This window comes from Microcebus murinus, chromosome 4 (genome assembly GCF_040939455.1).
Source record: "Microcebus murinus isolate Inina chromosome 4, M.murinus_Inina_mat1.0, whole genome shotgun sequence".
In the NCBI taxonomy this organism is placed as follows: Eukaryota; Metazoa; Chordata; class Mammalia; order Primates; family Cheirogaleidae; genus Microcebus; species Microcebus murinus.
In genome coordinates this window covers 32,366,603-32,387,598 of record NC_134107.1, presented here as the reverse complement: position 1 = coordinate 32,387,598, position 20,996 = coordinate 32,366,603, and the positions used below count along the sequence as shown (strand labels likewise).

General features: G+C 39.5%; 1 protein-coding gene across 6 annotated transcripts in view; it reads left to right on the top strand.

The window, feature by feature from the left end:
* Window positions 1-203: 203 nt before the first annotated feature.
* The window catches only part of HIPK3 (homeodomain interacting protein kinase 3), a 114,422-nt gene continuing 93,629 nt past the window's right edge, over window positions 204-20,996 (top strand). For 2 of the 6 annotated variants that reach the window (XM_012739876.3, XM_012739874.3), the window contains exon 1: window positions 4,339-5,146. Coding sequence is in view for 1 of the 6 variants with exons in the window: in XM_076002046.1 (XP_075858161.1) it covers window positions 475-514 (40 nt within the window). In the remaining 5 variants the exon portion in view is untranslated. Of the gene's footprint in view, window positions 515-4,337; window positions 5,147-5,501; window positions 5,970-20,996 lie in introns of those variants that run through there. The other 4 variants (XM_076002046.1, XM_012739870.3, XM_012739871.3 and 1 more) reach the window with 4 other exon arrangements.

Here is a 20,996-nt window from a genome sequence, read left to right as displayed (position 1 = left end):
TTATGCAAATATAACAGGAGTGGCACAATCCTGAATGTTTTTTCCCTTGCAGTGGCCCTTCCCTGGGGCCTAGGTATACAAAACTGATTTCCAGGAAGAAGGGAGATTATTTGCATAATGAAGCCAGCGCCTCCTAGAAGGGAGGAGACTGAAGCTCCCTGGCGAGCCTCTTCTCCTTGTATTTAATTTTTTTTTTCCTTTCTAGCAGTAGATGCTCTAACATCCTCCTTATATTTGTAATTGGGTGTTCTTTTTGGTTGACAAGGTTCTTCCTATCCCCCCAGGACCTAATGGCAAGAAAGGATTATGAAGGTCTTGAGGAAAAATAAACCAATCAACTTCTTTGAGGGAGGGGAGTGCGGGTTGGTAACTCAGGCTCTGACAAAGGTCCAATGTTTTTCTTGACACTTGGAGAGAAGCATCAGCATCATCTGCCAATGCTGTGGAGGAACATTTCTTTGTACTGACACCTACATGTGGTTAAGAGAGGAACAATGCCAGCGAAGAACACAAGGTGAGTCCAAGGAGGACTGGCCTCCTTTGGATGGAATAATTTTTGGAGAAAGACCTAAGAGAGAGTTTCATGTCTGGGTGATCTCAAACAACTGTGAGTGCTTGCGGTCTGAGTTTATAGAGGGCTTCTTACTGCTTACACAGGAAATTCATTCTTTCGTTTTACAAATATTTGTTGAGTTCTTTTCACACGGCAAGCCCTGTTCTAGGCTCTGGGGATCCAACAACCAAAAAAATAGTCAAAAATGCCTGCCCTCAGGGAGCTTTCCTTGGGTGAGAGTTGCGGGGGTAGAGAGGGACAGAAAATATGTATATACTTACATACCATAAGAATTTATAAGATGGTAGTAAGCTCTAAGGAAAAAGATAAAGATGGGGAGTTTGTTTTTAAGTATTGGTAGCTATTACTGAGGAAGGCTTCATCAAGATGGTAACATTTGAGTAAGGACTGAAGCGGAGGGGGGTGGATACTTGAGGAGTGTTCCAGGCAGTAGGTGATCTGGGCATCTGAGGAGGGTGAGTGGCTGGAGTAAGGGGACAAAAAGTAGAGTCCCTTGTGAGCTAGTGCTAGGTAGGTTCTTATACACCATCTTAGGCCACTGTAAGGCTTTTAGCTTTTATTCTGAATGAGACCAACAGTCACCGAAAGTAGTATTTGAAAAACACAGAAAAGTGGAAAGAAGAAAAATAAATGGTTTCCACCCACAGTTCTCACACTCAAAGGCCTGGATGCTTTGATCAATGTTGTGCTCCTTCTTAAATCCTTGAGCAGCTTCCTTTGCTGATAGCGTAAAATCCTAAATCCTAATCTGGTCTTTGCCTCTCCCTCCACCCTCATCTGCTTCTACTTACCTTCACACTCTCACAAAAAAACTGTCTTTTAGTTTCTCGAAATTTCTGCTATTGCCTCTTCCTATGTGGCTTTTGCATATACTTCTGCCTTGAGTGTTCTCTCTTATCTCTCTCTATTTGGGCTAATTCTAACACACTCTTCAGATCTCAACTTTCTGTTTTAAAAATTTAGTTAAAATCTTAAAAAATTATTTTTATTTCAGAATATTACAGGGGCACAAACACTTTGGTCACATAAATTGCCTTTGCACTGCTCGAGTCAAAGCTACAACCGATCTCAACTTTCAGTCATTCATTCACTCATTCAATCTGTGTAGTTGCATAGGTTCTTATGCTTAGAAGGTCCCTGTGCTTAGTTTAATGCTCTACTGTCACCATCTTGAAATCCTTAACAATTTTTGAACCAGGAGTTGTGCCTTTGTATTTTGCACTGGCCCCTGTATGTAGCCGGTCCTGCTGGTCATTGACTATGCACTATTACATTAGTGTTGGGGCTACAGAGCAGGACAAAGGTGCATTCTCTTCTTTTGTGGACCTTTCAGATTAGTGCAAGAGGCAGACATTAATCAAACGACCAGAAAATAGATGTAAAATTACAAGTTCGACAAATGCTACAAAGAAAAGATTTCATATGGGAATTTGGTTTAGTCAGGGAAGTCAGGAGATCTTCTCTGGGGAAGTAGGTGTTTAGTTGAGTCCCAAAGGATGATGAGAAGTGAACCAGGTTTTCTAAGGCTTCCCCCCCACACATTTGCTTAGGTCCTCTTGTTCTATTTTCTGGTTGCATCCTGAACTTCTCTTTTTTATAATGTTTATTAATATTGTAATTAATTGTGTACTAGCCAACTTTCTGGAGATGCCATAAGCCCACAGGGTGTCTCCCTTTTTACTATTTTATCCTCAGAGGATGGCACAATGTCTGGTACTTAGTATTTAAGTAATAATTTTTTTTTTCTTTTTAGATAGAAGCTCGAGTGTGATAAGTAATAATTTTGAATGAAAAGATTCTTGAATTTTTTTAGTGTCATCTTTGTGTGCATAATTAACTTTTCCCCCATATATAATTCAGTAGCCTGTATTTTATTTTATTTTTAATTTTTTTATTTTTGTAGAGATCAGCTCTTGCTATATTGCCTTGGCTAATCTTAAACTCCTAGCCTCAAGCAATCCTCCCCACTTAACCTCCTAAAGCAACTGTGCCTAGCCAGTAGCCTGCATTTTAAAAGATTTTAACACTGTGAGAAATTTTCTCTCTCTTTCTTTCTTTCTTTTTCTTCTTCTTCTTTTTTTTTTTTTTTACAAACTTTGAGGAAAGGCTAAATCAGAGGTTTTGAAAAATTATTGGGATGTTCATGTTCAGAATGAATTTGAGGGGGAAGAGGTTAGAGGTAAAGAAATTATGTTAGGAGACAATAGGTATAAAGTGGAGGAAGGTTGGAATTAATAGTGTTTATTAATTTAGCAACATTTCCTAGGGACTTACTATAAGTCAGGCACTGTATTAGGCACCGGCAACATAATGGTGAAAAAAGATGAGAGAATCTCCTCATGGAATTAGTGTAGTGGGTTGCAATATATTGGGGACAGAAAGGAAAAAATCCTTGTTCCCCTTTTCCACCTCTTCATAGATGTAGCAATGCCACATATATGGAGAATGAAAGTCTTCCATTAGAGATGGCCTAGAGAAATGTCTGCAAAAATTCTAGAAATTCTTGCAGTTCTAGTGGAATATTTTCCTTGTTTCCCTGATAGATTTTTCTATTATTGTAACTTTCTCGTTCGAGTAATGATTTTATCCTTTTTTGGGTTCTTTTGACTATTGTTTAAAAAATCAAAAGTAACTAAATACTAAGTAAAAAGGAATGGTTCATATGCTGCTATCTTTCCGAAAGACAGTCATTGTTCTGTTTTTCTATATTCAAAGTCTTTTCAACTGGTTATCCTCCCTAACTTGAAGAAAACAACTGTCACTCGAAAATGTTATTTCCAGTGACCTCAGAGCTTATTCTTTTCTCTTTTAAAGGCATTTTCCAGAATATTCTTGTCTCAGTTCGAAAAGCAGCAGCGGGGATTAAATGTGTAGTATTATGTATGTAGTAATTTGCCACTGCCTTTGCCCTGCCCCAGTTACTGCAATAGAAAATGTCTTGGGATAAATACATCCGTGGTAAATTCAATCCTCCTAGTGAAGATTATGAAGGAAACAAAGAAAGGACACTTCCATTCCAGAGAGAAAGGTGTTTGGCTTCTCAAAAGGTTAGACATTAATTCAGAACAAAAGGAACGGGGGGGAAACAGGTATTAAAGAAAATTAACTCTGAATGTTAGGTACTTGGAAGGTCATTCGTTTCCTTGGGAATGGAAGGAGGTGGAGAAAGGGAGTGGAGACAGGGCTTTGCTGGGTAACCTTGGTCACGTCACCTAAACTTCTTTGAACCCAATCTTAGCTTAACAGTTGGGAGCAAGGATCGCTAAGGTTCTTTCATCTCTAGAATTCTAAGGTTCTGTGATTACGTGGGTTGAAATGGGCCATTCTGTTGATCTCCTAGTCTCCAGGAGGGAGGAAACTAGTGTTTGGGGGTGGAACTGACTAATCTAATGGAGAATTATCAACACAGAGGTAGGCGAATTTCACAATTACGGGGTTTTGGATTGTAAAGCTGCTCCTGGAAAATTTCCAAGAGGGCCTTTCCCCCATTCTTTAACCTGGTTTCCCAATTTTCTTCACTATTTGGGAATGGCAAGCGGGAAGAACCTATTTTAGACTGAGAGTGTTCATTTGACTAAGCATTTTCCCTTTCCTTATTTTTGGACCCTTAAAAACAAACCGCCAAGAAACAGATCCTCAAGGGGTGGACGGGGAATTATGATGACGGGGTCTCGAAAGGCCGGTAAAATTCTGCTTCCGCATTTTAACCCTTTCTTTGGGTGTCGAGATCTTTTTTTTTTTTTTTTTTAATGTATGTTTTTGGCGGAGTGGGCCTAGAGTGAGGTTCAGAACAGGGGCGGGGGCTGACGGATGCCGCTTCTGTGGGACGACTGGCGTCAGGGAGCTCGGGGTCGAGCCCGCGCGGGCTGCCGGGCGGGCTCCCAGCGACCAGGGCGCGACTGCGGACTGGCGGGCGGACCCCGGGGAGGGGCTTCGCGGAGGCGCCGCGGCCGGAGCCGAGCGGGGCCGCCCGGGCTCGGCGCGCAGCGCGGCCGGGCGGGCGGTGGCGCTGCGGAGGCGGCGGCCGAGGCCGGCGGGCGTAGAGGAGGGGCCCGAGACTGGGGCGGCTGGCGGCAGCTGCCTCAGTGACGACTGCCGGTATCGCGGCGACCTGAGGAGACCAAGCCGCGGGCCCCGCTGCCGCCACCTCTCCGGCTGTCTTCTTTCTCTCCCGGCAGGGGCGGCAGGAATGGGCCCCAACCGCCGCGGGCCCCGCACCCTGCGTAGCCCGTAGGCCCCAGTAGCCGGGGGCCGGCCGGCCTCTACCCCTCGCCCCAGCAAGCCGTTCCCACCCTAAATCCCCGGAAAGGAAGATGAGGGAGACGGGCCCGGCGCTTAGCAGCCAGAGCAGCAGCAGCAGCAGCAGCAGCGGTCGGGGGAGGGTGTTTCGCCGTTTCCTCTCAGCCGCCAGGACAAGATGGCAGCGGCCGCGGAGAGGGGTTGAGCCCGGGCTGGGTGGTGCCGCCTGCTGAAGCGCCTGGCTCCCTGTCCCCGGCACGGCCCTGCACCCCACCCTGGACATGCTCAGGGCTGCGGCCGCCCGAAGAGGGGAGAGCGCAGGCCTCTAGGAAGGTAAGGGAGTACAGCGGGGGCGCCCCCACCCCCGGGTGGAGGTACCGGTTCCGTTCGCCGGGGCCTGCGGCTGGATGGCCAGCGGACCCTCAGCCTGACCCTGGCGGGGCCCGACTCCCCCAGGGCGGCCCGCACTTGTGCATCCTGCGCCCTGTCCGCTTCCCCAGAGCTCTCGTGCTCCCGGTTTCCGCCCCAGCCCCCGCCGTGTTGCCGGGTCCGGGCCGCTCCCTCGAGGCTGGCGCCGCGCCAGGCCCGAGGCCGCCGGACGCCGGGGCCGCGCGGGGTTCTTGCGCGCGGTGGCGCAGCCTCCGGGAAGCCGCGCTTGGCCCGGGCCCGGGGGCCTTGGCCTCCCCCTGCCAAGGTTGCGCAACGGCTCTTCCCAGCAACCGAAGTTTTGTTTAGTCCCACTGGGGGCCTCTCTTTCCTCTACGCAGCCCCAGACCGTAACTACGGAGACCTCTTTCATTAAGGGGAACAAACACAAACGCGCGCGCACGCACGCAACTGGAGCGCCCCAGTCGATGGCTGCGTCCCGGGCTTTGTGGCCCAGTCACCAGCGTAGCCGAGCGGCCGGTTTGGAGGGTGTCAACTCTGGGGACGTGCGTGCGTGTGATTGTTGGGGAGGAGAAATGTGATCCGCAGCTCCGCGTCCCCAGCGGCGGCGGGAGGAAGGCGTGGCGGCCGCGCGGCGGGGCTGTTGCCGGCTTCTCTCGTTACGGTGGCGGCCGCCCGCTTCCCTTCGCCGCACTGGGGTAACTGGCCGAAAGACTTGCGATGAGAATGTCTGTTTTCCTGTCTGGAGGGAGACGGCTGATTTAAAATGGTATGTGGCTCTCGGGGAAGCCAGTTGTTTCCCAACCTTATCTCTGCTTGAGGAATTGCGCTAAAGGGTGTGTGCGTAAATTGCCTTGGACTTGTTACAGTGTAGTCATAACATGTTCAGTCCCTGAACCGTGTTTTCACAACCTCTTGCTGCTCTGCTAGGGGAATTTATTTTTCCACCTGTCAGTTCGCTGCTTCTAATTATAAGGAGCTTCTATTAGCAACAGCACAATTTTTCAGATTATCGTCCAGTTTACAGGGAAAGCTCGTGGTTGGTTCTATTGTCAACTTTGTTTTGATGTTTCTCTGGTACATGGCCGGAAAAGTTAGCTGGTAAACCAGTTTGTGCTTGTGCTTATGTGTACTTTTTATTATTTGGAGATTGGCTGATTTTTTTTTTCTCCCTATTTTAGGTATTTGCTTGTAAACTGCAGCTTCTGAAGTGGGAGTACTTATATTCAAACTATTTAATTTCAAAGTTTTAATTACTGGACGCATTAAAATTTTTTTAAAGAGGTTCTCTTTCTGATCAAATTTTTGATGAAAACTTTTGAGCGGGATCAGTTTGTTTGCTTCCCAAAACATTTTAATCCTATATTTTCACTTAATTTTTCAGAAGCTGGGCAAGTCTCACCATATGTTTGATAAGTCTAGATTCTGCTTATGTTTGCAAGTGCAGTGCTAATTTTATACAATGACCAATGATAAGGTTTAGATAGGTCATGATTAAGGTTGGTATTTTAAGTAAACGCAGTATGACTGACCTTTTAATAAAGTTTTCGTAGTTTTATTGATTATCTTATGTCTTTATTTCACTTCTTAGTAATTGAAATGTAACCAAGCAAATAAAGTTCTTTACTTTTAAATCAACATAGTATTTCTTGGTATATTTATGGCAGCATTTGTAACTCTTATTTATGAAATATAATGCTTACTGTTTGAGGTTAATTTTTTTATTTTTTGAAATTTACTTATTTTTAATTTGTTTTAAGGTAGAGACGTGCCAAAATATTTGTGATTTTTCTGACATGTCATTGTTTTATGGGAAAATTTGTTCCTTAAGTTTTTTCCTACTTGAGGGAATATATTTTCTAAGAAAGAAATTTTGGGGAAAACCTTAGATTAAAACCTTTTAAAATGTAAGATGAGCTTGAAATCTAGAACAGAACTGGCCATTAAATGTTTCAAACTTATATTTGGACATTGCTGACTACAGTAGCTAAACATACATATTAGGCCAGCAGATCATAACATGGTAAGCCAGTCTTAGTTTATTGTCATAATACTTTTTCCATTGAACTAGTCATTATCTTGCTTATAAACCAGTCATTGGCTTCTGGGCATGGGGTTTTAGAGTCACATTAAAGTAGATGGTTTTTATGAGATAATTCTTCTTGTAAACATGCTTGAAAAGCTGTAGATCATACTCTTAATTTTTTGGATGTTCTGTCATGGGATACCATAAAATAGAGTGCAAATTACATAGGTAGGTTACTGTAGCAAGTAAGGCATGGACACTTAGGTATTTATGTTTAATGCAAGGTATTAAAAGCCTTTTTTTTTTCTTGCAACTTAAGAAAGCAACGCCATCAAATGAATTCTTTGAACTTTTGTTTTTAAATATTTGGTACATGAACACTGAAGGCACATGGAAAGCAAGAAGGGGAAGATGTAAATTTCAGAATGCTGAAATACTGTTTCCCAAACCTGATTCACATCCATTTAATAGAGTACTTGTTTGCACGTTATTTTCTATTTGAATGTTAGAATGATTTATCTTGGTAACTTTTGAAGTTTACTTTGTCAGGTAAATGCTGTTCTCATTGCAGCAGTTCAATATGATAAGGTAGACTAATTGCACTATTGGTGGCTAATTCGAAGACATTAAAATATAGTTTCCATTGCAACATCACATTTGAGTTTGGAGATGAAAAGATGTCATGATGATATTTAGATTTAATAATGTTCTAAGGAACTTTGAAATTCTACATATTTAAAAATATTCCCAGAAATTGTTATATCTGCCTCTTCACTATTAGAGGACACAGAATAACTTGATATTGTTGCCAAAATAAATATTTGTATTGTAAAATTTCTGGGTAGCAGTTGTTCTAGTTTTCTTTTTTTCTTGAGACAGAGTCTCACTCTGTTGCCCAGGCTAGAGTGAGTGCCATGGCGTCAGCCTAGCTCACAGCAACCTTAAACTCCTGGGCTCAAGCAATCCTCCTGCCTCAGCCTCCCGAGTAGCTGGGACTACAGGCATGCGCCACCATGCCTGGCTAATTTTTTCTATATATATTAGTTGGCCAATTAATTTCTTTCTCTTTATAGTAGAGACGGGTCTTGCTCTTGCTCTTGCTCAGGTTGGTTTTGAACTCCTGACCTTGAGCAATCCGCCCAAGGTGCTAGGATTATAGGCGTGAGCCACTGCACCCGGCCTGTTCTAGTTTTCTAATGTCCAAAGTTGAGACTTTCAATGTGGTATTTGTAACTTGGATATTACTCCTGAAGACTAAAATGTTAAAATGGAGGAATCTATCAGTGTTTATTTTTTTTTTAAAAGATACTCCTCTTCCCCCACACCTTAACTAGGATATAGTATTATTTCTCTCTGAGGGAGTAAAGACAACAATTTTTAACTTGCTGAAAGCTTTGTAATAGGCAGTCCTTTGTATATGATACCAGTATAAGTCTAAAGAATTATTTCAGATGTCCTAAATGGTTCTGGATCCAGCTGCTTAAAAAAGTATATCTGGTCTAGTACCTTGAAACACTTAATAGGAGTTGAATAAGGGTATGTATTTGACGTTTTGAATTAGTGGAGACTTTTAGGATAGTTAGAGGACTTTTTTTTTTTTTTTTTTTTTTTGAGACAGAGTCTCACTTTGTTGTCCAGGCTAGAGTGAGTGCCGTGGCGTCAGCCTAGCTCACAGCAACCTCAAACTCCTGGGCTCGAGTGAACAGGCTAGAGTGAGTGCCGTGGCGTCAGCCTAGCTCACAGCAACCTCAAACTCCTGGGGTCGAGTGATCCTTCTGCCTCAGCCTCCCGAGTAGCTGGGACTACAGGCATGCACCACCATGCCCGGCTAATTTTTTATATATATATCAGTTGGCCAATTAATTTCTTTCTATTTATAGTAGAGACGGGGTCTCGCTCTTGCTCAGGCTGGTTTTGAACTCCTGACCTTGAGCAATCCGCCCGCCTCGGCCTCCCAAGAGCTAGGATTACAGGCGTGAGCCACAGCGCCCGGCCCAGTTAGAGGACTTTTATGTGGCTGACTAAAGGAAGTATCGTTCACTTCTTTTGGTTGGCTTGGTGTAATTAAGAGCGGTTTTGGGGGAAAATAAACTTAATATTAGTGAGCTGCTTCTGTAGCTTTGCTATAGCTGTTGTTATTGACCTGATCTGAGTCGCTGTAGCACCAAGGTAGAATAGATATTTGGAGGATTTATGTTACACATTTATAAATGTTTGTCAAATGAGACCTTGAGCTTTTTAGCATATCAGGCTGTTCTCCTCAGTTGATACGTGGAACATATATCACTAAACAAAGGCAACATATTGCCTTGATTCTGAGAAACTACTATCATGCTATGGACCTATAGCCTTCTGCTCTTACTGCTTGTGTGGACATTAAAGAATTGGATGAATATTGACAATATGTATTGTATTCTAAAGGTAGCATTTGTGGTTTGGGGACAGTTAAGTCATTAAAGTAGATTTACTTTGTCTTTTGTATTATATTTGGCAGTTAATGCCAAGTCAGTATTTTACAAATCTCTTTTTTCAACAGAAAGTCTTTGAAAAAAAAAAAAAAGAAAGTCTTTGAAATGGAATGAACTGAGGACAATACATTTCACCTTAAGTGTATTTTGTTACCTTGGATGAAACAATTTCTATAATTTTCTAAAATAAAGTGAGGATTTTTTTCCTCCTATAGGAGATAGGGGGATGGGGTGGTAGGGAGACAAGTGGTAGTGGAAGCTGGGCAGTAGAAGGTTAAAGAGCTTTGTTTTAATTGGATTTAGGAGACTGAAATATGCTTTGATTTTAAATGCCCAAGTTGTTAAGAGTTCAGAGTTCACTTACTGAAAAAATTGTGGTAGCTTGAGGGAAAGATTAAGAATAAGCCAGTGGGCTGGGCATAGTGGCTCAGGCCTGTAATCCTAGCACTCTGGGAGGCTGAGGTAGAGGATCATTTGAGCTCAGTTGTTCGAGACCAACCTGAACAAGAGTGAGACCCGGTCTCTGCTAAAAATAGAAAGACATTAGCTGGACAACTAAAAATATATAGAAAAAATTAGCCATGCATTGTGGCTCATGCCTGTAAACCTAGCACTTTGGGAGGCTGAGGCAGGAGGATCACTTGAGCCCAGGAGTTTGAGGTGGCAGTGAGCTATGGTGATGCCACTGCACTCTAGCCTGGGCGACAGAGCAAGACTTTGTCTCAAAAAACAAACAAAAAAAAAACAAAAAAAAGAATTGCCATGGCTGGTCAGATATAGTTCCTTTTTATTTTGTATCATTGTTTATGCTGGAGCACCTTTCTAATTGGGAAAAAAATGAGTTAGATTTGGTAGTCATTGAAATAATCAGATGAATAGAGTATGAGTCACTCCTTTTTAAAAATGTTGTAGCTATTTATTTTATATTACATTTGATTATGTATGGATTTCCAAGAAAATTGTCGTAAAGTTTGTTAGAAAATAAAAATGTGTCTATATTTGACTAGCCAGTTATTTCACTTTAGAAATTAAAAAAGTATTTGATTTTCTAAGAACATTTATATTAACTTCAAATTCTTTAATTTCCTCCTACTTTGTTATATATTATTCATAAATTATACAAAATATCTTAGAGTTTTTTTAAAAACATTGAAGTATTTGCAGGAAATAACTTGATTGTAAGATGTATCCTACCCTACAAAGCAGTTATATAAAGACCTGAAAGTTTCATTTTTATATGTTTTGACTGTGTGTTATCTGTTAAATAATACAGAGTCATGCGGGTTTTGTAAACTGTACACCTTAGATATATAATGCTACAGTTTTAAATAGTTAATAGGATAGATAGAGTGATAACATATTGCAAATTGAACCTGACTTTCTAGACATTTCTTCTTAACTATAAAGTAATACTTCTCAGGGCTTTAAATATATAGTTTATTACAGTGTCTGTTGAAATTAAATAGGCTATAGTGATATAAAATCATGATGAAAATTACATCTTATGCTGCTGTATATCCCGTAGCAATGATGCTATGCTTCACTACGTTCTCAAAACAAAACAAAAACTTGTTTGGGGCCAACTTGTAATTGGACAGTTTCAAAGGAGACAGTATAAATATCTCTGCAGTATATTAGCTGTAGTTTTGCATTTTACTTTAAAGTTATATAAGAATAATATTGGGTTCAAAAATAGAAGATTTGTAGTCTATGATTAGTATGCCTTAAATATTTTTTTGTAGCTAGATCACACAGACTATGGCCACAAAAAGATGAAATTTTATTATGGCAAAAAAAAACATTGATAATGAATGAAAACTATTTTATCTAGTACATATTTGAATGTCCACTCAGTGCAAGGTACTATGCTGTGAATGATGAGAGCAACACATGGTCCCAGCTTTGAGCAAGTATGTAGTAAAGTGAAATTAGCTGAGTACTGTAAATTTTCTTTTATATTTTTGTGTATGTGTACTAGAGTTAGAAAATACTAAGAAAAATAATAATTTAACTATAGTACATTCAAGCTTCTTAGAGCTGTTTATTTTGTTAAATATATTTAAATAAATATTAAAATGGCAGGAAGAATTCATGTTAAGGTTATATGTTAATATTCACTGTTGTCTTTGTGGTGTTTAAAGACAAAAAAAGTCATTTAAAAATGTGAACAAAAATTTTATCAATTTTAGTTTTGTGATTTTTTTTTTTTTTTTTTTTTTTTTTTGAGACAGAGTCTCACTTTGTTGTCCAGGCTAGAGTGAGTGCCCTGGCATCAGCCTAGCTCACGGCAGCCTCAAACTCCTGGGCTCAAGCAATCCTCCTGCCTCAGCCTCCTGAGTAGCTGGGACTACAGGCATGCGCTACCATGCCTGGCTAATTTTTTCTCTATATATTAGTTGGCCAATTAATTTCTTTCTATTTATAATAGAGACGGGGTCTCACTCTTGCTCAGGCTGGTTTCAAACTCCTGACCTTGAGCAATCCGCCTGCCTCGGCCTCCCAGAGTGCTAGGATTACAGGCTTGAGCCACCACGCCTGGCCAAGATACTTCTAAGAATGTTGAAATTGTTAGCTGTAACTTTTTTGAAGCCACTATATAAAAGGGATATTATTTTTGTACTTTATTTATGTAAATTAAAAAGCATATATAATTTTCATTTTTAAAGTTTATAGTTTTTAAAAAATATATTTTAGTTGGGGTCTTTACAAGCAGAGGTATGCAAAATGAAAGCATTACATTGTATTGCCCCTTTCATAATTGCATATAATACAGTAGTCTTAATGAAACTCGATAATTTGGTGAAATTGAATTCTGTTCAAAATTCAGGGTGTTTGGCACTATAACATAATTGGTTTGCCAGTACCTTTGAATGAAAAATTGTTGTAGTGTTTGATTTGTGAGTTGTCATGTGCAAGCCTATTGGGGCATTTCTGAAAATATTTCTAGTAGCTAACTTGTAAAATCTCCTTAAAGTATCTCATGTCTGATGGAATATCCAGTTTGAAATTGTTTCCCATTAACTTGATTGGAAGAAAATGAAATACCTCACTTCCTAATCTATTAGAAGTTAATATAGGCCGGGTGCGGTGGCTCACGCCTATAATCCTAGCACTTTAGGAGGCCGAGTCGGGCGGATTGCTTGAGGTCAGGAGTTCGAAACCAGCCTGAGCAAGAGCGAGACCCGTCTCTACTATAAATAGAAAGAAATTAATTGGTCAACTAAAATATATAGAAAAAATTGGCCGGGCGTGGTGGTGCATGCCTGTAGTCCCAGCTACTTGGGAGGCTGAGGCAGTAGGATTGCTTGAGCCCAGGAGTTTGAGGTTGCTGTGAGCTAGGCTGACACCATGACACTCTAGCCCAGGCAACAGAGCGAGACTCTGTCTCAAAAAAAAAAAAAAAGAAGTTAATATATAACATTTTTTGGAAAGTTTATATTTAAAAAATATAAATTAGTATTTGAGGTCGGGCACGATGGCTCACGCCTATAATCCTAGCACTCTGGAAGTCCGAGGCCAGAGGATTGCTCTAGATCAGGAGTTTGAAACCAGCCTGAGCAAGAGCGAGACCCCGTCTCTACTAAAAATAGAAAAGAAATTAATTGGCCAACTAAAAACATATAGAAAAAACTAGCCAGGCATGGTGGCGCATGCCTGTAGTCCCAGCTACTCGGTAGGCTGTGTCAGTAGGATCGCTTGAGCCCAGGACTTTGAGATTGCTGTGAGTTAGGCTGACACCATGACACTCTAGCCCAGGCAACAGAGCAAGACTCTGTCTCAAAAAAAAAAAAAAAAAGAAAAATTAGTATTTGAACTGTTCCTTCAGGTCAAGGACCATGTTTTATAGGCTTTTATATTCCCTAAAGTACATGGTGGACATTGGTAAAATAAATAAATAATTTTAAAAGGAGTCAAATACAGACATGTGATAACCTATATACTTAATTAAAGTATATCATCTTTACTGAATGGCTTGACAGGTGCCTGACCAACCTATTCATCATTATCTACGCATTTGACTTCTCAAGACTCTTTATTCCCGCCAACTTTACTTCTAGCAGATCAGTGTGTTTCTTCTGTAGAGATCAGCAGGCATGTACTTCCTCCAGATTTTCAACCCTTTCTTTACTTGGGAACTTATTTCTAACAGTATAAACTTTGAATTTTCATTCCTGAAGGAAAGAAACATCTTTTTATCCTTCCAAGATTACTTTTCTGTTTTCTATGTAGGTTGAGCTTGTCCACAAACTTAAAATTTCCTCTTTTTCTTGTCTCTTGTTTTTTATTTTCCTTTCCTTTTTTTTTTTTTGTTAGAAATGGGGTCTTTGTCACTCAGGCTGGAGTGCAGCAGTGGCATATTCGTAGCTCACTGCAACTTCAAATTCCTGGGCTTAAGTGATTCTCCTGCCTTAGCATCCGTAGGTCCCCTACTCAACCCATGTTTTGAACTGCCTATTGATCTCCATATTTTTTTCCCTTACAGGCCCCTCAAACTCAGTTGATTATTTTATTTCTAAATCTGTACCTTTGTCTGTATTCCCTATCTGGTATCCTTATTTCTCTTGCAGTTTGCTTATGTTTGAAACTTTAAATCTTACAATATTTGTTTCTTGTGGGTATATCAATAAAACCTGTAGAACTACACTTTGCAAAGCAAAATTTTGCAGTATTTATCAAGTCCCCTTTCTGGAAATCCATACTAAGAAAATTAAGAATGTACAAAAACTTATGTTAAAAATACAGCATTAGAAAAAGAAAGTACAGGCCAGGTGCAGTAGCTCATGCCTGTAATCCTTGCAGTCTGGGAGGCTGAGGTAGGAGGATCGCTTGAGGTCAGGAGTTTGAGACCAGCCTGAGCAAGAGTGAGACCCCTGTCTCTACTAAAAATAGAAAAATTAGCTGGGTATGGTGGCCTATGCCTGTAGTCCCAGCTACTTGGGAGGCTGAAGCAGGAGGATTGCTTGAGCCCAGGAATTTAAGATTGCTGTGAGCTAGGCTGATGCCATGGCACTCTACCCTGGACAACAGAGTGAGACTCTGTCTCAAAAAAAACACAAAAAAACCAGTGTGTACAAACACTATTTTTATGAAAATGTTCATTATAACTTTATATGAATAGTAAAAAACTTGGAAAAAAGCAGTCCAGCAAATTATAATATGTACATAGGGTAGAATATTATGCTGCTATTTATAATAGTTGATATGGTTATAAGAGAACATATTGGCATATTAAGTGGTACATGTATGTTGATTCTAAGAAAATAATAAAATCTACTTTAAACTGCAAAGAAATAGGATAGATTCTTTCCCCTGAATATTTTGTAATTGTATAGTAATCAAATAATTTCAAAATGATTGCTGTACTGAAATCTAGTCTCTTCTTGGTGTGAATGATGTGTAAATTTTCGTGATTTTATGGCAAAATATTTTTTTTTTTTTTTTTGAGACAGAGTCTCACTTTGTTTTCCCAGGCTAGAGTGAGTGCCGTGGCGTCAGCCTAGCTCACAGCAACCTCAAACTCCTGGGCTCAAGCAATCCTCCTGCCTCAGCCTCCCAAGTAGCTGGGACTACAGGCATGCGCCACCATGCCCGGCTAAGTTTTTCTATGTATATTAGTTGGCCAATTAATTTCTTTCTGTTTATAGTAGAGACGGGGTCTCACTCTTGCTCAGGCTGGTTTCGAACTCCTGACCTCGAGCAATCCACCCGCCTCAGCCTCCCAGAGTGCTAGGATTACAGGCGAGAGCCACCGCGCCCGGCTATGGCAAAATATTTTAAATTTTACGGTAGTGTACTCATTCTAGCAGTATGATTCCAGGTAATGATACTATCTTAGTGATAATTTTTACTCATTCAGTTTTCAAGGCTCTATGAATAAGTGACATTTTAAAATGTTAATATGGTAAATATTGTTATAAAATAATTGGGCATATTCACCATATATAATTAATATGCAACCATTATTTTTATATCTGTTTATACAAATGCTTAAAAAATGGCATGAGGTCAATTTTAGCCAATAAGAAATTTTTAGTAACTATTTGAGGATAAATTTCTCATCAGTAAATTGTAACTACTTTGTAGCCATTTTCAGTCATATGATTAATCATATTTTTCTTTATTTTATTCCATGGGATCAATGGCTAGCCTTAATTTTGACCTTGAAATGTGTGAGATGTTGGTTACTTTACAACTTAAAACTAAATTAAACTTTCATAATATCTTTTTATCTTTTTAGAATGTTGATGGTATATTTTTAAAAATCTCTTCAGTCAGGTAAATCTGAAGAAATACATTTTTCTTGTTATCATAGTTCTTATACATATTTTTAGTACTATGTATTGGCAGGCTGGCTTTTTACACTAATATAAAAAAAAATCTTAGTTTTTCTGTAGTTCTTACAGTTGAAGAAAGAAATATTTATGTGGCCCTTGCTAAGTCCATCTCAACTTCTAGTTTTAGTGCACAGTTTATTATAAGCAACCCAACAATGTGTCACTTTATAAAGTTAATGATTAGAGGTAGTCAGGGCCAAACAGAAGCAGTTCTAACAGATTTCTAAGAATTCAGTGTCCTTTCTTTGGAGTCTCACTTTGTTGCCCAGGATAGAGTGAGTCCCATGGCCTCAGCCTAGCTCACAGCAACCTCAAACTCCTGGGCTTAAGCAAGCCTCCTGCCTCAGCCTCCCGAGTAACTGGGACTACAGGCATGTGCCACCATGCCCGGCTGATTTTTTCTATATATATTAGTTGGCCAATTAATTTCTTTCATTTATAGTAGAGACGCGGTCTCGTTCTTGCTCAGGCTGGTTTCGAACTCCTGACCTCGATCAATCCGCCCACCTCGGCCTCTCAGAGTGCTAGGATTACAGACGTGAGCCACTGCACCAGGCCTTGGGGTACTCTTTGAGAAGCTGCTTGTTTTCTTTCCTCATTAGGTCTTTGTTACATTGTGCTTTAGCATTTTTCGCCCTTTCTAAGGAGACCTGTTATAAATCTCTGCTTTATCCCCTTCCTCAAATTTGTTTTGAGAATAAGAAAGATGTCTTTAATATTTTTCTTTCTTTTTTTAGAGACAGGGTCTCACTCTGTTGCCCAGGGTAGAGTGCAGGGGTGTCATCATAGCACATTGCAGCCCCGAACTCCTGGGCTCAAGTGATCCTCCTGAGTACATGGAACTTTAGGCATGTGCCACTATGCCTGGCTGAAATCTTGATTTTTCTTAACATTCTCATTTCTTTTCCTTCTATTGTTTCTGACTTGATACCAGAGAGAGTTGCTGAAGCTATTGCAAAGATATATATGACGGTTAAGCTTTGAAATTTAAAAAGCAGTATTTCTATATTAGAAAGGTTTTTGAAAGTACTTCACTAAATTTCAAAAAAAGGGCATGTATAAAGTGGTATGTCTGGCAAATAAAATCTGAGTCTCTAGAGAGAAAGCATAATTATAGAAATTTTAAAAAATTCTGGATTTAGCAGTGTAAGATATCAGGACCATATGGGATCTTAATAGAATTTAGAATGTATAAATAGTTGATTTTTTTAGTCCAGTTAATTTTTCCAAGGCCCAAAATGTCTTTGATAAAGATTTTTCAAAACTAAAAGTACTATAATCAAGCTTATGCAGCAGTAAATATTTGTCTTTTCAGCTCTCACAAATGAAAAACTGTTGTATTTATGTGTGTGCGGGGGTAGTAACTACTGTTCTCACTTCAGTCGTTTTTAGAATTTTGATTCTTGTGATATATATTACTCTAGAGTGATAGTTCTCTTTCACGTATGAATGTGTAATGTTGTACTATTGGAAATTCAAAATGTGAATCTTAAAGCTGTTTAGGGTAGCCCGTACCTTTGAAAAGTTTTGTAGAACTTGACCTTTGATTCTATAAATGTCCATTTAGAGCTTTGAATCATTATCTCTTACAAAAATCTTACCAGCAGAAAGTTTTCCTTTGTATAACTGTGTCAGCAGTGGACTTTTGATCAAATTATTAATCTAGGATTTGACTCCAGTGTTGTTTCAAAGGTAGATTAGTACAGGAAGTCTTCTAAATAGTTAGGATTATTTGATCTTTGCTTTCTTATCTTTAATATTTGTTATTTATTTTTTGTCTGAAGGTTAGTTACATAGATTTTTATTAGAAATAAAAGTTTCATGATAGTTCTTTTGGGACAAATTTCCCTATGATATAGAAAAATAATGCATGTGGCTTTCATTAAGAGAGTTGTTTATAACCCAAATTTATAAAACTGTTTACTTTTTCTAACAGTCTATTGGTAGATTGGTCATTGTATGAAGAATTTAAGTAAAAAATTTTCTTTTTTTGCTGAAGTTTCATACTAAATTTGAATTCTTACTCTTAGATTTACTTCAAGGAAGAGTGAAAGAGCTTCAGGTAAACTTTTTTTTTTAAGTGTCTCTGTTGTCCTGGGTAGAGTGCAGTGGCATCATCATAGTTCACTGCAACCTCAAACCCTTGGGATTATAGATGCATACCACCTATACCTGGGTAATTTTTCTAAATATTTTTAGTAGAGATGGGATCTCGTTCTTGCTCCAGCTGGCAGGTAAACTTTTTATCTTTAGTAAACCTGTGACTATTTCTATTTTTGATTTTTAATTTTATATAGCTTTAAAGAAACTAGAGAATTATCTGCTTTAGTAAGAGTAATCCTTATGTTATTTTTTGAATTAACTCTTTTCTAGCCTTGTTAAAGATTTGTATTGGCAGGGTGATTTCTAGCAGCTTTGAAATGTCCACCAGGTCATTTTCTGTTCCAAAAGTTGGAACGTTTTGCTAAGTCAGATGAAGCTTGTTATTTAACATGCTGATTTGTGTTACAGTCAACACATTCTCTAGATGCTTTGTTCACAATACTGCTGGAAAATACCCAAGACTTTAGTATTTTCAAATGAATGTTTTCTAGGTACCTTAGCGGGTTTAATTTATGAAACTTCCTAATATGTGATCATTCATTTATGTGGAAATGTTTTTTTCTTATGGTAAGTGGTTTAGTGTAATTTCCTGGACAGAATATACTGGTAAAAGAACCTGTTAATGATAGAGGTATTTATTAATAAAATATTGACAGTTAATCAACCCTTGAAGAATTAAGCTCATTTGCTGTTCACATTAACAACTTATTTTCTAATGTATTCTGCCTTTTATTTTTAAGAAGACATTATGTCTTTTATAAATTTGTACTATAAACAAAGTAATTGAGAAATGAAACAAACTGACTAGAAACTACTTTTTTTTTTTTTTTTTTGAGACAGAGTCTCGCTTTCTTGCCTAGGCTAGAGTGAGTGCCGTGGTGTCAGCCTAGCTCACAGCAACCTCAAACTCCTGGGCTCAAGCGATCCTGCTGCCTCAGCCTCCCGCGTAGCTGGGACTACAAGCACGAGCCACCATGCCCGGATGATTTTTATATTATATATATATTAGTTGGCCAATTAATTTCTTTCTATTTTTATGGTAGAGACGGGGTCTCGCTCAGGCTGGTTTTGAACTCCTGACCTTGAGCAATCTGCCCGCCTCAGCCTCCCAGAGTGCTAGGATTACAGGCGTGAGCCACCGCGCCTGGCTAGAAACTACTTTTTATTGGCTGAATATTGCTGGTTATATAGTTCCATTTTTAGATTTCTATTTATAGAGCCTTACATAGATTAGTACTACGTTTCTTCTGTTTTTTCATGAATAAAAATCCTTTTTATTGTCAAAAATGTATTGGCTCACATAATGAAATTAAGGCTCTATTAATTAAACAAATTACATAATGACCAAAAGCTCCAAAAAATGATTATGAATTAAGTATTAATTTTAAATGAAAAAATTTGCCCTCATTGCTTATGAATACTTTTTTTTTTTTTTTTTTGAGACAGGGTCTCACCCTGTTGCCCAGGCTAGGGTACAGTGGTGTCATCATAGTTCACTGCAACCTCAAACTCCTGGGCTCAATTGATCCTCCTGCCTTAGCCTCTCCTCCCCCAGTAGCAGGGACTACAGGTGGGTGCCACCAGGCCTGGTTAATATATTACTTTTTTTCTGAAATTTTGAGAGTAAGTTGCAGAGTTGATGTCCCTTTACCTTTTTTTTTTTTTTTTTTTGAGACAGAGTCTCACTTTGTTGCCCAGGCTAGAGTGAGTGCCATGGCGTCAGCCTAGCTCACAACCTCAATCTCCTGGGCTCAAATGATGCTACTGTCTCAGCCTCCCGAGTAGCTGGGACTACAGGCATGTGCCACCATGCCTGGCTCATTTTTTGTATATATATTTTTAGTTGGTTGATTAATTTATTTATGTTTTTGGTAGAGACTGGGGTCTCGCTCAGGATGGTTTCGAACTCATGACCTTGAGCAATCTGGCCCTCATTGGCCTCCCAGAGTGCTAGGATTATAGGCCTGAGCCACCACGCCAGGCCCCCTTTACCCTTATTAATTTCTAAAAGCAGAGACTTTCAGTTGTATGTCTTTAGTTTTCTTTCATCTGGAAACTTCCTCCCTTGTTTTGACATTGACATTTTGAAGAATACTGCCAATTATTTTATAGAATGCCCCCCAATTTGGTTTTGTTTGTATTCTTGTGCTTAAGAATAGCATAGAGAAATATGTTCCTATCAAAACATCATATCAGTAGGCACATGATGTCCATATATCTCCTTACTAGTGATTTTAACATTGATTACTTGGTTAGGGAGGCATTTGTCAGTTTCTTCCTTTTAATTAAGATGTATCTTGTGGGAATATACTTTGAAACTGTGTAATAATTAATAACTAACAAAGGGTCTTGCAAGCTAACAGTTTAGCCATGGATGCTAGCAGAAGATACAAAACTCCTGGGTCAGAGATAAAGGACTGGACTTTTTTACTCATCTGCAGTAGTACTAGCCAGTGTGTCAGCATTTGTGCTTGTTTCTGGACTCATTTTCCACAGGGTGATATGAACAGGGCTAGGTGACTCCTGCACATGAGGAGTTTTGAATTACAGGAGAGGAACCCCACACTTAGGAAACTTGAATCTTTTATAAGAAGCAGTAAGTCTGTCTGACTTTTACCCAAGAGGGAGATATTATCTTTATTATACTGGACATTAAATAACCTGTCCTTTGCTTAGGAGGAAGACTGTATTTCTATCTTCTAAGTGTTCGCTGAACAAATATCCTTGAAAAGAGACTGCAGAACAAAGGTAGTTAGTGTCTTTGCCTGCAAGACATGGAGAAACACTAGAGACCCATGTAAATGGTCACCTAACAGTAATATCCTTTTATATCTCAGACTTTGACCCACTAGTTTTTGCATCAT